The 18,411-nt window shown below is 39.7% G+C and overlaps 1 protein-coding gene across 1 annotated transcript; it reads left to right on the top strand.

Moving 5' to 3' along the window:
- Positions 1-16,723: 16,723 nt before the first annotated feature.
- Positions 16,724-18,210, top strand: LOC106319699 (NAC domain-containing protein 92). The gene is made up of 3 exons (XM_013758079.1): positions 16,724-17,083; positions 17,355-17,632; positions 17,715-18,210. Exons 1-3 carry the CDS (start codon positions 16,885-16,887, stop codon positions 18,105-18,107), a joined length of 870 nt encoding a protein of 289 aa, XP_013613533.1. The 5' UTR covers positions 16,724-16,884; the 3' UTR covers positions 18,108-18,210.
- The last annotated feature ends 201 nt before the right edge of the window (positions 18,211-18,411 follow it).

The raw sequence follows: 18,411 nt of genomic DNA on the forward strand, positions 1-18,411 counted from the left end.
GAGAAAACAGTAGATCTTATTTCGAGTCCGCGTAAGAGCGTTGCGATCATTACAAGAGATCATAAAAGCTTTGGCCGCAAAGGCTGTCAGCAAGTAACCTAGTTCTAGCAGCCTAAAAGCTCAAACCTAGTTGAGTCGCAGCTCGATAACAAAAGACGAAGAAAATACAGAAAAGCTTTTGATTGATTTCGGACTGAACCTTATGAAAGGCTGCCTACGTACCCCTTTCGAGGATAAAGCCAAACGTAGTTCAAGAGTGAACCAAGAGATCGAACTGCTTGTGCGCGTTCGTCTGGTAATCGGGTGCCAGTCATGGAAACAGATCATGTCGAGAATAATGCCTCCGAGTTTCTAAGTGCCGAGAGTTCTGAGTCTCCAAAGTTCTCCCTCGTGCCTCTCGCCTAGGACTCCTTATATACTCGCTCCTAGGTCGGTTTACGCTTTTTCCTCTTCTGCCCTTAAGCCGTCATAACTTAAAAAGGGAGATATTCCGTTTTCCCGATCTTTCTAATTATTTTCGAATACTTCATATTTATCCGCGGAAACTTGACATTTATCTTTCCTTGGGAACCAAGCATAAACCGTCCTACGATTTATGGGCTTTTGGTTAAGAAAACGTAAGTGGGTTTCGAGTCATGTCCTAGGTCTCTTTGGGCCGTTGTTTGACTCGAAACGTTTATTACGGCTTCTTTCGATAAAAACAAACTTTCCGCGGTTTTTATCATAAAGTTCGATTGATGACTTCAAATGACGAGAAACATGAAATGGGTTGGCTACAGTCTTCGGCAGATAGCATTAAAGAGTAGACGAGAATGCATGGATTCGGCAGCGACCGAGCGCGCTACGCAGCGACCGAGCGCGCTACGCAGCGACCGAGCGCGCTACGCAGCGACCGAGCGCGCTACGCAGCGACCGAGGCGCTACGCAGCGACCGAGCGCGACCGAGGCGCTACGCAGCGGCCGAGCGCGCTACGTAGCGACCGAGCGCGCTACGCAGCGACCGAGGCGCCACGCAGCGACCGAGCGCTACGCAGCGACCGAGCGCGCTACGCAGCGACCGAGCGCGCTACGCAGCGACCGAGCGCGCTATGCAGCGATTGAGCGCGCTACGCAGCGACCGAGCGCGCTACGCAGCGATCGAGCGCGCTACGCAGCGACCGAGCGCGCTACGCAGCGACCGAGCGCGCTACGCAGCGACCGAGCGCGCTACGCAGCGACCGAGCGGGCTAATGCTACGTAGCGACCGATCACGCTACGTAGCGAGCGAGCTTTGGTGAGAGCTCGGTCGCTGCGTAGCGACCAGCTTTTGCGCTGGTTGCTACGTGGCAACCTTGTTCGTGTCTTTCTCCGAATTTTCGTGGATGTGTTTTCTCCGCAAGATTCTTCGTAAAAATAGATCTTTTTCTAAGATTTATTTTTCGTAAAAACGTTCATGCCGATTTTTACGGACTTTCAGACATTGATTCTGTCGTGACCGATTTTGACCCCAACAATAACTTTGTCCCCATTGAACTCCTTGAACTTAGTTAGAAGCTCTCTTCTTGGCGTGATATTAAATCAGCATCCTGAGTCGATGACCCATTCCTCCTCTGACACTAGCAGGCCTGCGGTTAGTGCCATTTGACCTGGCAGTTTCTCTGCCATGTTTGCTGAGCTGCCTGGTTTATCATATTGAGACGCCTTTTTCCTTTATGGCAGTCCCTTTTCCAGTGTGAATCACTTCGACCTGAATTTACCTTTGTTTCTATTCGACCACAACTTGTTATTTCCACCTTCATTTCTTGTGGTTGAACGTCCTCTAGACTCTGTATACAAGCCTTCTGATTGCTTGTTCCTGTTGGTTAGACCCTTCTGCTTTAGCTCCGCCTCTTTGGAGTATGCCGCAGTCATCACTTCATTTACAGTGAGCGTGTCTCTTCCTGTCCCATACTGCAACGTGTGCAACAGTGGTTCGTATACTGTGGGTATTCCAGAGATAAATTGTATCGCTTGATCTTCATCTAAAATATCAATTTTAATGCTGGCAAGATCCGCTACTAGCTTTAGGAATGAGTCAAAATTCTCCTCCATTGCCTTGTCTTCCTCCATTCTGAAGCATGAGAACTTCTTCTTCAGGTATATTCGATTTGGCAATGACTTCGTTTGGTAGTCCCTCTCCAGTGCCTTCCACATACCAAGAGCCATCGTCTCACTCATGATCTTTCTCAAGATCACATCACTTAGGCACGTACTGAACAAGTTTCTGACGCGTAGGTCTTTTTCAGATTTCTTGAGATCCTTCTTGACCTCTTCACCTTCCTCTATCTTTCCTTCTTCAGTCTTGGATTCAATTTCCTCAGTCAAGACTGATAGTAGTCCTTGTATCTCCAGCTGCGCCATCATCTTGAATTTCCAGAGTCCGAAATCTCCTTTTCCGTCGAACTTTACCACCTCGAACTTCCCTGGAGTTGGCTCCATACCGTCGTGGCTGAGCTCCTCTGATGTTACTTCGTCCTTACTGATTCTTTATCTGTGGAGTCTCAATGAACTGATCTTCCCTCTAGATCTTTCTTCTATAGAACAGAACTGTTCTATAACCTCCCTTCCCGATCTACGCCTCCGATCCTTCTTCTTGCTCTAGCCGAGCTTTGATACCAATTGTAGAAGAATCTATGTGGGAACCGAAATTCGCACTGTCGATTTCCGTTTAAATTAGGAAAGTTAGGAAAAATCCTAATTTCCCAGAGGTCCCGGATATCTGTTAAACCACACGCCAAGCAATCAGAACACGCAAGTAAAGACGAAAAGAAATAAGAAATCGTAAAAGAGAGCAAAAGGGGTTTTATTCCGAATTCGCGTATGAGCGTTACAACAAGGTAGAAGCCTCGGCTATGAGAGCTGTCGGCGAGATTCCTAGTTCTAACAACCTAAGACTGCAAAACCTAGTTGAGTCGCAGCTCGAAATAACAAAAACGGAATGTTGCCTAATTGCTCTAAATGCTAAGTTTTTTCTGAGAAAATTCCTCTCCATGCCTCTCGCCTAGGACCCCTTATATACTGGCTCCAAGGTCGGTTTACGCTTTTCCTCTTCTGCCCTTGAACCGCCATAGCATAAAAATGGAGATATTCCATTTTTTCCGATCTTCGTAATTATCTTCCAAATTTCGTATTTATCTGCGGATACTTGACATTTATCTTCCCTTGCGAACCAAGCGTAAACCGACATGCGGTTTACGGGATGTTGGTTAAGAAATCGTAAGTCGGGCCTCGAGTCATGTCTTAGGTCCCTTTGGGCCGTCTTCCGACTCGAAGCGTTTATTACTACTTCTTTCGATAAAGAATGAACTTTCCGCGGTTTTAACGGTAAAGTTTGATTGATAACTTAGAAATGGCGGGGAATGTGAGACGGGTTCACTACGGTATTCGGGAGATAGCATTGAAGGGTAGACGAGAATGCATGGATTGATGTCGTATCGACGTTTCGGAAGAGTTTGGTCGCTACGTAGCGACCGAACTTTGGTTTGAGCTCGGTCGCTACGTCGACCCAAATCCGTGCATTCTCGTCTGTTCCTCAATGCTAGCTCCCATGTACCGCAGTCATATCATTTCTCACTCCCATCGATGTCGCTGCGTAACGGTCCTTCTCGAGCTCTTGTCCGATGATTCGCGTTTCTTTCGCAAAGGTTTTTCGTAAAGAATAATCTATTTCGAAAAAACATTTGTGGATGAATTTTTCTATGTTTTTCTTCTTCAGGGATTTGGACGTTAACTTCGTCGTAACCGTTTTTGACCCCAACAATCTATACTCGATCTAACCACGTTTGACTCTATATCTCACTCGTATTGATCTCTCTCGTCTGTGTAAAGGTTCGCGACTCCGAGACAAAATTGATCTATCGCAACAACTAAAAGAAAACAGAGTAACGAGACGAGCAAGCTTTTAGAGTTCCCTGTCAATGACGAGGTACATCTCCTTCAGGGTCGGGACCTGGTAATTCACTATTTCAGTGTTTACAGAAGTTCTTTAGAGTACAACAATGGCGATCGCCTTATCTCTCTCTCCTTTTGATCTCGTTTCAGGATAAGAAGATAAAGACGATGGTTGTTGATGCCGTTATATGAGCTGTGATTCCATGCAACGCACCCAGCTCACAAAACGTAAGTCACTCTCACTTGGGCTTCATAACTTGATGTGGCCCATTCGTGACTTGCTTTCTGCTGTCTTGACTTCGCTAGGTGTTGGGCTTCTTTATCGAACCTGGCCCAAGTCAGCTCATCACACACCACTTCTCACAATCCTGAAGATTCTGCATCCATCATTTCTATTAAGGATCAATCATCGTATTGATTGATTTAGGAATCATTGTGTATATGGTCATAATATATTCTCTCATTTAATGTATAGGCAATACCCTAGCATAGCTCCCTGTATATATCTCTTATGTGTAAGCTCTTGTCAATACACGATTCATTCTACATTTACATGGTATCAAGAGCAATCGATCAAACACAAACTCTCTTTTTTGAATTTTTCATCTCCTTTTCATCATGGATACCGCTGCTAATGGCAATATTCCGGTTTTTATTGACACTACCACCCCAAACACAAAAATCCTCCTCACCATTAATATGTCAAATGTTACAAAGCTTACCTCAGCCAACTATCTCATGTGGAGCCTTCAAATCCACGCTCTCCTGGATGGATATGACCTTGCCGGTTATCTGGACGGCTCTATTGCTGTTCCGCCACCAACACTGACTACCGATGATCAGATCTTCGTAAACCCGGAGTTCACCATTTGGAAACGTCTAGATAGGCTGATCTACAGCTCTCTCATTGGAGCGATCTCATCTTCCCTTCAGCCACTGGTCTCTCGAGCAACAACAACACAAGAAGCTTGGGTCACGCTCGCCTCCACCTATGCGAAACCAAGTCATGGACACATCAAGCAATTGAAAACTCAGCTCAAAAATTGGAAAAAGGAAACTAAGACGATTGATGTTTACTTACAAGGTATAACAACACGTCTTGATCAACTCGCAATCCTTCGTAAACCAGTGGATCATGAAGATCAAATAGATCTCATACTAGAAGGTCTGACAGAAGACTACAAGCCTGTGATTGATCAAGCTGAAGGTCACGATGTGCCTCCTTCCATCACTGAGCTTCACGAAAGGCTCCTCAATCATGAAGCCAAGCTGCTCAACTCCGGTGAGGCGCTTCTACCAAATGGACCTGTCACGGTCAACGTTGCTCAACAAAGAAACAACCACACAAGCAATAGGAACTTCAATAAGCAGAAGAACAACTATCAAGGGCCTCAACAGTCAACCACCCAACAATGGAACAACTCTCAGCAGACAAACCGTTATGACAACAAGGGACAAAGACCATACCCTGGTTGTTGTCAGATTTGTGGTGTGCAAGGCCATAGCGCCAAGAGATGTCCGCAACTGCAGAACTTCCAAGCTGGGACTCAACAACAGCAGATGACTCCGTTTACACCATCGAATCCGAGAGCTAACTACACGGTAGCTAATCCCTACAACGCCCAAAGCTGGTTGATGGATAGTGGAGCCACACACCACATCACTTCTGATCTTGATGCTCCTCGCTTCATCAACCCTACCGCGGCCACAATGATGTGATGGTTGCAGATGGATCCACGGTCCCCATTCATCAAACTGGTTTCAAATCCCTCTCAACTCTCTCTCGTCCTTTAGCATTGCAAAACGTTCTGTTTGTACCTAACATACACAAGAATCCCATATCAGTATACAGACTGTGTAATGCTAATAGAGTTTCTGTGGAATTCTTTCCACAATCCTTTCAGTTGAAGGATCTGACAATGGGGGATCAGTTGCTATCACGCAAGGCTAAAAACGAGTTATACGAGTGTCCCATGAAAGTACCTCAAGCGAATGCAACTACTACCTACCCAAGTTCTAAGACTACCTTATCCTCATGGCACTCAAGACTAGGACATCCATCCTCCTCTATTTTAAACTCTATTGTTTCAACTTTTTCTCTACCTATATCTCTACCATCACAAAACAGTTTTCTTGCAATGATTGCTATATTAATAAGAGCCACAAACTCCCTTCTTCTCAGTCAACAATTGTCTCTACAAAACCTTTCCAATACTTATACTCTGATGTGTGGACATCCCCTATTCTTTCTTCTGATCACTACAAATACTACTTAGTGATCATAGATCATTTCACACGTTATTCTTGGCTATTCCCTCTCAAACTAAAATCGCAAGTCAAAGATACTATCATTGCTTTCACAAACTTAGTCGAAAACCATTTTGAGACAAGGATAGGTACCTTCTATTCTGACAATGAAGAGAATTTATGGTGCTCAAGCAGTTCTTCCAATCAAAAGGAATATCTCAATTCACCTCTCCTCCACACACGCCGGAACACAACGGCATCTCCGAACGCAAGCACCGACATATAGTTGAGACTGGAATGTCTCTTCTCTCCAAAGCGTCGGTTCTGAAGAAGTTCTGGCCGTTTGCGTTTGCGGTGGCAGTGTATATCATTAATAGGATGCTGACACCTCTTCTATCCATGAATTCTCCCTTCTCCAAGCTCTTTGGTAAATCACCAAACTATCTGAAGCTCGGGACTTTTGGATGCGTGTGTTACCCATGGCTAAAACCTTACACACGCCATAAACTTCAAGACCGGTCAGTCAAATGCGCTTTCTTTGGATACTCAGCCACCCAGAGTGCCTACTTCTGCTATGACATAGAGAACGCTCGCCTGTATGTTTCTCGTCACGTTCAATTTGACGAAACCGTCTTCCCGTTCTCCTCGGTCTCGAAGTCGCACAATCAGACAGATTCTCCAGCTGCTGACACGATGGATTCTTCTGGCTTCGATTAAGCTCCACCACTCGTTCTCGTTTTGCTACAGCAACCCCCGGAGTCAGATCCTCACCCCGCTCCATCCATGTCGCCTCAATCGTCTTCCTTGATTCCAACGACATCTCAGGTACCGTCTCTAAACTCTCAAACTCCTTATGTTTCTCCCTCCTCTGAGCCCACTTCACCAAATGATAATGGGCCGCAACCCACGGCCCAGACAACGCCACCCACACTAAACCCACAAAATACCCACCAAACAAATCCCAATCAAACTTTGCAGCCCATTCCCGAAACACAAAATCTTATGCCTGACCCATCTTCATCATCTTCTTCTTCTCTGCCCAATCCAAACCCGGCCCAAAACCAAAATAATACTCACTCAATGTCAACCCGAGCAAAAACCAGAGTAACTAAACCAAATACCAAATATCTCTATTCCGTAAACCTAACCAAACAAATCGAACCCATAACCATCAATCAAGCACTCAAATAAGAGAAATGGCGTAAGGCTGCGACCGAAGAATTTAATGCTCAAATCAAATATCGCTGTTGGGATCTTGTTCCTCGGCCTCCTCCTCATGTCACTATTGTTGGCACACGATGGATATTCACTACGAAGTACAATCCCGATGGCACCGAACGCAGACCCAAGGGACGGCTCATAGCAAAAGGATACAATCAGCACCAAGGCTTGGACTATGCGGAGACTTTCAGTCCGCTAATCAAATCTACAACAATTCGAATTGTTTTGGGTGTTGCTGTGGACTGCAATTGGTCGATCCGCCAATTAGATGTCAACAATGCATTTCTACAGGGCACTCTAACGGATGAAGTGTATATGGAACAACCACAAGGCTTCGTTGATGCAGACAGACCTCATCATGTTTGCAGACTTCGGAAAGCAATCTATAGCCTCAAACAGGCGCCTAGGGCGTGGTACGTTGAACTAAAAACTTTTCTCATCGGCTCTGGTTTCTGTAACTCCGCTTCCGACACCTCATTATTCATTCTCAAGAAGGGACAGTCAGTCGTCTACATCTTGGTATATGTTGACGATATTCTGGTCACTGGCAATGACTCGGCTCTTGTCACACAAACTCTCAATGCTCTCGCTTCTCGCTTCTCAGTTAAGGATCACGAAGAACTTCATTATTTCCTCGGCATTGAGGCACATCGGGGAACTGCAGGACTACATCTTTCTCAGAAGAGGTACATTCTCGACTTACTTGATCGGACGAAGATGATGGGTTCTAAACATGTTGCGGCCCCGATGGCAACATCTCCGAAGCTCTCTCTTCACACGGGCATCAGGTTGTCTGACCCGGCTGAATATAGAAGTGTGGTTGGTAGCTTGCAATATTTAGCGTTCACACGACCAGATATATCCTTCTCGGTTAACAGGTTGTCTCAGTTCATGCACTCCCCGGCGATGGATCATTGGAATGCAGTCAGGCGAGTTCTTCGTTACTTAGCGGGCACATGTGATCATGGGATATTTTTAAAACGTGGCAACTCAGTACATCTCCATGCATTCTCCGATGCTGACTAGGCTGGTGACGCCGATGATTATGTCTCCACAAATGGCTATGTCGTGTATATTCACTACAGGAAATATGAGTATTAATAGCAGAATATGATAGCATTTTTTCGATTGTGCTATGGTTGACATACCTCTTACTTTTAGATAGCATCTTAAAAATGCGTCGGTGGATTAACAGATGGTCTTTTAGCTACTGAGTATGGGGCTTCTCTCTTTTCACTAATGTCTTACTTTCTGGCTTAGATTGTACGCTGTTTGATTGATGAAGCATTCACAAATTGGTTGTTTTCAGCTACTTGGAGCCTCTGGTTTCAGAGTTCGATGGAGATTGTTGAGTTGGATATGGCTTCTAGAGCCAATGCTAACAATGATCCATATTGTGTGGTCGTCGGAGTGTGTTGTAGGAAACTGGTTCTGTTCTTAGTAGTGTGTGTGTGATGTGTGACGTTGAGAAGACAAAGATTGCAGTTTGATCCATTGTGTCACTTTGTTACATCTGAAATCTTCGTTGGAAATTTGTTCTGTTCTTAGTTAGTAGTGTGTGTGTTGTGCTATGTTGAGAAGACAAAGTTTGCAGTTTGGTCCACTGTGTCTCTTCATTGCATCTGAACTGGTTATGTTCTTTGTTAGTTGTGTGTGTGATGTGTTATGCTGAGAAGACAAAGTTTGTAGTTTGGTTCAGTGTGGTCTTCCTTCATCAATCTTGAACCGGATAAGTCTTTCATAACCGGTCTTGCTTATCTCTCTTTTTGTTATGTGATCATTTTTTGACAGTGTGCTGGAAACTCTATACTCTATTCTTGACTTTCAAAATTTACTGTGGTGTTGATAGCATTATTTTATGAGCTGTGAAGAGGTCCAGATTCTTCTGGTTGATGAAAGATATCCAGATTATATCACATTGCATCGCTTGGCTATGTATAAGAAGTGGAGACTATGTCAGCAATGCGTTTAATGATCGAGCTTGGCGGTGTAAGATTGCCTTCCGGATACTGTGGCGTTTTTGGATTCCAACTCTTCCCATGGGACTATTTCAAACAAAGGGATCATACCAGTTTCTTATAGTCTTGACTTTTGACTCTGTTAATATGGATACATATACGTGTGTGAGGTAAACAAAGGGGTCATACCAGTATCTTGTAGTCTTGACAATTTACAAGCACTATGATTCATGTGACAATTTGCATCATCCATTACTTGACTAAGGCATTATGTACTAATTTAGAGGTTGTGTTTAAAGTTCAGGGTTTAAACCATAAACTTAAATTATTGTTTATATTTATAAAGTACCTATTAAATTTCAATCTATAAAAAATTGTTTGTTTGTATAATTTTAATCTTAAACCTAAACTCAAAATTTTATCATTTTAAAATCTAATCTCAAATTTAAAATCAAAACCTTAAACACTAAATTTTAAATCTACACCCTAAATCTAATACCCTAAACCCCAAATTCAAACCTACATATAAAGTCAAAAATCTAATCACTCCAAATAATATAATTACTAAACTAAAACCTATACCTTATATAAACAATAACTTTATTAATTTTATTTTCAAATATGTATCTTTACCACAATTCTATTTCACAAACCCTTCAAACCCTAAACCCCAAAACTTAAACCCAAATATGTAATATATACTTAAAATATATAGAACATTTTAAACTTAAATTATATATTTTCAAAAAAAAAATCTAACTATATAGGTCATAACTTTCAAATACAAAACTATAAATATAATGCCATAAACCACATACTTGAACACCAAACCCTATATCATAAACACCAATCCTTTCATTTTAAACTTGTAATCTTAAAATTTTAATTATAAACCATAAAATAAAAATATAAAATTAACTATATACATACAGCCATTATTTAAGACTAAAGATTTTTTTCCTATAAATTAAAGATATGGTTATTACTAATTAATTTTAGCTTAAGAATTATAAACAAACAAGTTAAAAGAAAAAAAAAATTGTCATTGACCAATAAGATAGCTCTACACAGATCACAATCTTTACCGTTGGATTAGAATGGACCAAAGGCAATCTAACGCTCTTTTTTTTTTTCTTCTCTACTGCGTCTCTCTGTCAATCTCTTCTCTCTACATTTCTAAACCAGGTTTTGTAAACCGGAATTTATTTGTAAACCAAAATTAAATTACTAAATAAAATTTATTTTTAATTATAAATTAATTGCTCTATTTAATTTAATCATTAACTAATTTTTGATTTAATTATATTTGGTGGTTTTAAATTTTAATTATTTTTTATTCCCATTTATAAAAACTAATTATATATTATAAATATTAACAATAACATAGAAATTATCCATGTTTACTTAACTATAGCATAAACGAAAACCGTTATTAAAATTGTCGGACTTATTATAACGGGCGCTGTAAGAGCGGACAAAGAAGCGCTATTATACATGATTCATAGTGTTTTTCGTCCGCTATTACTATCCTTATTTTCTGTAGTGATTGGGCAACATCCGGTCTCTTGGTCTTCTAAGAAACAAAAGACAATAGCTCGTTCTTCAACGGAAGCTGAATACCAGTCTGTCGCTAATACTTCCTCGGAGCTCAAATGGATCACATCTCTCCTCTCTGAACTTGGCATACACCTCACACGGGCTCCTACAATCTACTGTGACAATGTTGGGGCTATATATCTTTGTGTCAATCCTGTGTTACACTCAAGGATGAAACATGTAGCCTTGGACTATCACTTCATCAGACATCAAGTTCAATCAGGCACTCTTCGTGTGGTACACATCTCAACCAAGGATCAACTGGCGGATGTCATGACCAAACCGCTCTCATGGCTCCTCTTCACAAACTTTTCCACAAGATTGGAGTGGCAAAACCCCCTCCATCATGAGGGGGCGTATTAAGGATCAATCATCATATTGATTGATTTAGGAATCATTGTGTATATAGTCATCATATATTCTTTCATTTAATGTATAGGCAACACCCTAGCATAGCTCCCTGTATATATCTCTTATGTGTAAGCTCCTGTCACGATTCATTCTACATTTACAATTTCCTCCATTGGGTCTTGCACAGAATCATGGTAACGGAGTTTTGAGTCGTGTTTGTTCCCACTTGGTAACTCATGTTTCGAATCAGGAAGCTGGTCAAACTTTAATTAGTGAAATTCCACTTAATTCACTAAATCAGTTCTTTTCAGCAACTGAATTACGATAATTAAGAATAGAGTTTGATACTTATTAACTCCCATTTGTATCCAAACACGTGTCTATTCTGGAATTCGTCTTACTTGTGTCGTGTCCAAGAGAAGGTTGGGGTTGGCGATACGTATGAAACTCTTGCCATTTCAAAGAATCAAGCGACACGTGGTTATTGGCCACACCAAGTAGTAAAAGATTTATAGAATTTTGTTTATATTTCCTGAAAAGGAAAGAACTGCTAAAAGCCTAAAACAAAAGGAATGGATTGGTTAGCTTTAGAAAGGTGTTAGAAAAAAGGATTAGCTTTAGAAGTTTTGATAAATAAAAAAATTAGCATAAAGTTCTTAGCAAATGAACTCATCATTGTTAATAGCCAACATATCTCAATTAAATCGAGAAGAACGTTTTCAGTTTTATTTATCACTGGAAAGTCAGGTTTAGCTCCATTCAAGAATTGAAGTAGGCTAGAGACTCATGGATGTTAGGCTTATACTTTTCTTTTCTAACTTTTTATCATTACATTTATCTTTTCAATTTTGTATTGTATCATCTTCATTTGAAGATTTTAATATAATGCATTGATTGGCAAAAATGTCTCAGTTGGACTTGGAACGAATAATACAAATTATCTTCGTCCAATTGTTTAGTAAAATAATATGCATTTTGTTCCATAGTAGATATATGCTCTCATCTCATAAAAATAATTGATTGTTCTACTTCGACATGAGGTCTACGTTTATGATGCACGGGACGGGCTCACACTAAAAAAATGTGTGTAGAAGAACTCACACCATTGAATATTAATAGACCTTCTCATTGTACATATATATTAAGCCAACAGTAAAGCCAACAGTTACATTTTGCAATATAGAAAAGGTTTTACAAGCAACAAGTAAGCAACTTGAATGCTTAAAAGTGAAACGGGCAAGAGCTAAAACTATCTAGAGGATATCCATGGTCACCATAGCGAGCTTAGCCAAAACCACCACGTCAACCATGTTTCCTATGTATTCGACTTCCTTTTGCCTTAGTTGAGTTGAGCTTAAAGTAGCATTCATCTCTGTTGCATTTCAGAAATTGCCACCAACCTATCCTAAAGAAGTCTGCTAGTTGATAGAGTCATTAGGTCGACAATGAAATCTTCATCCACTTCCTCTGAATCCACTATATCCGAGTCCCAATCAAAAATGTCAAACTGATTTGTAAGCTTCTCACTTTTCTACGATATCAATCTTATAAGACAACAAGTGTAGCCAAACTTAACTAATCAATTAGTAAAGGAACCACGAGTAAAAAATAATCAAACAAATCGAAGTAATAATAATTCTATAAGTTTCTTGCCATCCCAATTTCCTTTTTTTATTACAAAACACTTTACGCTTCTAACTTCAAGGAAGAGCGTAAAGTTCTATATGGGGAATTGATGGATCATCACAACTCTCCCACATAATAGGTAAGAACTAAGAAGTATAATGAGATGTTTGATATGGAGAAGCATTAGAGTTTTGAAAACTCTCCAATTCGATTCTAATGAGATTTTTGATATGAATGCGCGAGGTTTTAGGCCATGATAAAAGAGATAGTGGAATAATGGTCATGAAGAAGTTGGACATGATCTAGTCAACGACGTTCAAATCAAAAACATTCACAGTAACAAACTGAAAAATAAAACTTTTAATTTCGTGATGCGGTAGTTATATTGGTTTTTGTTTTTGAAAACAAATTATATATATAAGGAAAATATGTCCCTATATACATATAAAAACCTCAAATTCATTTTCTAACCAAAACAACCTTCTCTTTCCTCATTTCTCTTCCTATTTCTTTCTAACCTCTCACTAAAAAAATACTAATTACTCTTTTTTGGTTATTTTACAAATAACCCTATATATATATAACGAATTTGTCTATGTAACCCTACTCATCTCTGTTAAAAAGAGTATAAGCAATTTTTTGGAGGAGCAACTTGACAAATGATAGATTGGGGAATTTGGTCAAAAAGGCAAAGGAAACTTAAACGGATTTTTTGAGAAGAAGGAACATAATTTGAAAAATCCACGTGTTCCATCAATCACTTGAGTGTTGCTTTATGGCCTTCTAGAGTTTATATTTTTTTTTTTGTTGTACTATGAATTTTGTCATTAGCTCTTTTAGTGTGAAACATACATTGATTTTTTTTCTGGCAACTTATGTATCTTTTTTCTTTTGAGTCTGGGAAATTAGTTCAAAAGAAAAGAATGCAATAGAAATATAAGTTCAAATCGAAGTCTGGGAGCCACTCATTCATCAGATCATCAGATTTTTTGAGAAGAAGGAATATAAGTCTGGGAGCCACTCATTCATCAGATCAAATCGAAGTTCTCCTCTTGGTCGGTGAAGTCGCTTTCTTTCTCAGGCAGGCTCCTCCTCATCAAAACCGTGATTGCAGGGATTACTAATTTCTGGTATTCTGCGTTTATCCTGCCAAAAGCGTGTGTAAAGAGAAAAAATTCCCTATGCAGTGTGTTCTTATGGAAGGGAAATATTGAAAGTCACAACTCTGCTAGAGTTGCATGGGAGACAGTGGTACTTACAAAAGATCAGGGAGGTTTGGGAATCAGAGACCTTCACACTTGGAATAAGGCGTGCTGCTTTAAACTGATTTGGATGTTGTTCTTCAGGGCAGGTTCGGCGTGGGTAGCATGATTTAAAGAAGTGATCCTCAAAGGCTCCATCCACAATTACTGGACTACTAAGCAAAGCAGTTCCTACTCTTGGCTGGCCAACAAGCTCCTCAAACTGAGACAAGAGGTCTTCCCCCTAATAAAAATGAGCCTAGAGAATGGAGAATCAGCGAGGTTCGGGCATGACAATTGGACTCCTTTTGGAAGCCTCTCCACGTTCTTCAGTAACTCCCCGACTAGGTTTGGCATCCCCTTAAAAGCTTCAGTAGCATCGCTCTGCAGAAACGGAGTGTGGCGGCTTCCCCCTGCAAGGACAGAAGAGCAAGTTCAACTTCACACTTACCTAACTACCATCACCCTTACTCAGGAAGATGACTACTATGAATGGGAGTTGGCAGGTAAATCTCCCGATCCTTTAGTACGGGAGAAGTATACACATACCTTCGTGGTGACATTAGCGATGTAACTTGGGCAAAGACGGTTTGGTCTCCATATGAGATTCCACGGCACAGTTTCTTCGCTTGGTTGGTGATCCAAAATCGTTGTCCCACAAGAGATAGGCTATTAGGATGGGGGCTACAGGTACCTCCACATTGCCTTCTCTGTAACTCTGTAATGGAGACTAGAAACCATCTCTACCACTCCTGCTCATTCAGTTTTGATCTCTGGTCGCGGGTTGCTTCTCGATGTCGGATTACTCCAGCAAGAGATTGGGATTCTACAGTGGCGCACATGATCGGGCTCCCTAGGAACAAGCAAAGACGGCCTCAGACTCTCCTCACCCTCCTTGCTTGGAAATCAACCATGTACTGGACGTGGAACGAAAGAAATGCTCGTCTGCACTCTAACGTGTTCCGACCAGTGGATGCAATCTTCGCAATCATAGATCGGCAACTGAGAAATAAGATTCTAAGTTTCAGAGAAACAAACCATGTTCTATCCTCGGCGATGATGCAAGCATGGTTCTCTCCAGATTGATCTGATCACATCGCGATCCCCACCCTCCTCTCATCTCCACAACCGTTTTCTAAGCTTCGGGACTACCGCTGCGAGAAGCAAAGGATTGATCATCTTCTCTAACTGGGCTAATAGGCTCTTTTATTTCTGTACTCTAATGGGTTCTGGGCCAGAAAAGGTTCTATTATTATGAGTTTTAAGTGTGGGCTTGGCCTGTTTATCTAAAGCCAAAAGCTTGTAAACATTTTTCATTCTCTTTTTAGTTTAAATGAAAGCCTAAGTTACAAAAAAAAAAAATATATATATATATATAAAAATTATATATCCAGTATCGATCCAAATTCCAATTAATGATAACTCTAGTTGATTAAAAATACCAATACATCGATTCTATAAGGATTTATACAGCAAGTATAAATAAAAATACTGAGGAACAAAATTTGGCTAGAAAAGAATAAAATGCACATGTTGTAGAAGTGACAAATGACAACCTCGTATGCACAAACGCGTGATTCGATCATTAAAAAATCAAATAATTCACATATGATAAGGTTGAGGTTGTTCAAAATGTCTTCACATTCTAACAGATTTTCATCATCACAATCCTCATCCATTCATCATCATTACCCATCTTCACAAGGAATCGTTTTTCTTTCCAATTTTTCACTGAACTTTTTTAAAAAATCTTGGATACTAGTATTATAATTTCTTATAACGGTAGGCATTGTAATAGGACAAAGAAAAGAGTTCCTTTAATACTAAAGAATCTACTTTCCAAGGTTCATGCATGCATACTCTTTTCATGAGAGGGATAACACTTGTTAAGTAAACAAAACAAATTATATCCAACCATGAGAAACTCTTTTCTCATAGTTATCTTGAATCACAATACCAATAATAGTGACCCGCGGTAATTTATAATGTTTCAATTATATAATCATAAAGTTTCAACGTAAAATGTTTTCAAACCAATAATCATAGTTTTCTACTGATATTCTTTTTCCAGCAACTAATAATTAGTTCAAGAATGGACAAAACACAGTATTTAATGTGATAAGATTGTTCTTATCACATTAACCAAAAAAGGGACAGGGAGCCACAGGTGAAGTGTTCCTGGTCAAATTGAAACTTGGAAATATTAAAGTTCTTAAAATAGAAAGGTTTATTTTTAATGATGAGAAATGATTTTTGAATATTACACATCTTAAGTTGCCTAACAATCGACGCATCTTCTTCTTTCTCTATCCTACTAAGAAAACTAACTATAGTATGTGTTAATGTGTGTGTACACCCATTTTCTGATTTATAATATGATTTATGGCTGTACGAGATTTAAATCTGAAAACCCATTTATATACAATAAATCATTTAGAGCGAAGATAAAAGTTTTCTTTATAGTAGGTGAAAACTCTTGAAATTCAATACAACTCATAGTTTGAAAGGAGAAGAACTTGATACACAAAAGATTGACCAATTATTGGTCAATATCAACAATAATAATATTATTTCCTTATTTCTCTGATGGAAAACTAGTATATAGAGAGGAGCTTCGTTTGCTCAAACCCTTTCCTCTTCTCTCTTTAAAAAAAAATCTCTCTCTCTCTTCAAAAACCCTTTTCTCTTCTCTCTTACATAACGTTGATTGTTTCTAATAAACTTTATTAGGATAAATGGATTACGATGCATCAAGAATCGGTGAAATAGTAGAAGATGAAGAGCAAATTGATCTGCCACCTGGATTCAGATTTCACCCTACTGATGAAGAACTCATAACTCACTATCTCAAACAAAAGGTCTTCAACACTTTCTTCTCTGCCACCGCCATTGGTGAAGTTGATCTCAACAAGATCGAGCCTTGGGAGTTACCAAGTAAGTGTACAACCTTTCCAGGAATTAAAAATCGTTTGTACTATAAGAAAGCTGTAAATATGAATTTATATATCTGAAGTTAAAAAAAAAAATTAATATATATGTTTAATATACATGATTCCACAAAACTTTACAAATGGTTTGAGACTGCATGAAGTATCATGCCTTTTCTAAACTTTTTCCGCCTTTTCTAAACTTTTTTATGTTAGTTATTATTGTTCTGTAATTTATTATTACTCAAATATGTATGTGATGGCTTTTGGTGGAATAGGGAAAGCTAAGATAGGGGAGAAAGAATGGTATTTCTTTTGTGTGCGAGACCGGAAATACCCAACCGGTTTAAGGACAAACCGGGCAACTGAAGCCGGTTACTGGAAAGCCACAGGCAAAGATAAAGAGATTTTCAAGGGGAAATCACTTGTGGGTATGAAGAAGACTCTGGTTTTCTACAAAGGAAGAGCTCCTAAAGGAGTAAGAACCAATTGGGTTATGCATGAATATCGATTAGAAGGCATATATTCTATCCAACATCTTTCCCAGACAGCTAAGGTAACATCAAAGACATTTTTGTCTTTTTTTGTGTGGAATTGAATTGATATTTTGTGTTCTGTTTTGTTGTGTGTGAATGTAGAACGATTGGGTTATTTGCCGTGTTTTCCATAAACGTGCCGATGGTACAAAGGTTGATATGTCCCATTTAGTGTTGCTTGATTCACACATAAACCGGATTGAACCGGTCGGATTACCTTCGTTGATGGATTCTTCTCAACGAGATTCCTTCCCTGGTTCGTCTACTCACGTGACCTGCTTCTCCGACCAAGAAACCGAAGATAAAAGACTCATTCATCTCGAGTCCAAAGACGGTTCTGGTCCTCTGTTTTACCCTGATCCTCTGTTTCTGCAAGACAATGATTCGCTAATGAAACTGTTGCTTAACAGTCACGAAACCCAGTTCCCCGGTACTGGTACTGACCCCTCCGGTTTAGCCGGTACGGAAGAATCGGGTTGCTTTTGGAATTTCTGAGGTGTAATATCTGTTGTAGACTTGTAATTCATGTGTTCGTGCGAGATATGAAGATTCTTGTAACATTTTTTGTAAAAAGAAATGAAGTCCATTTATTTTGCAATGTAGAATTAGCATTTTAATAGATTTTTTAGTTAAATAATATAATAAATACATTTGTCTTGTGCAATGCTAGACCTAATCTAGTTTTTTTTTTCTGACAGCAATCTAGTTTATAACTAACTAGGGGTTACGTCCGGAATTTTTATTTAAATATTAATTATAATCTTGTATTTATGTTATTTTGATATATAAATATTATATA

Source organism: Brassica oleracea, unplaced genomic scaffold (assembly GCF_000695525.1).
Source record: "Brassica oleracea var. oleracea cultivar TO1000 unplaced genomic scaffold, BOL UnpScaffold00578, whole genome shotgun sequence".
Lineage (NCBI taxonomy): Eukaryota > Viridiplantae > Streptophyta > Magnoliopsida > Brassicales > Brassicaceae > Brassica > Brassica oleracea.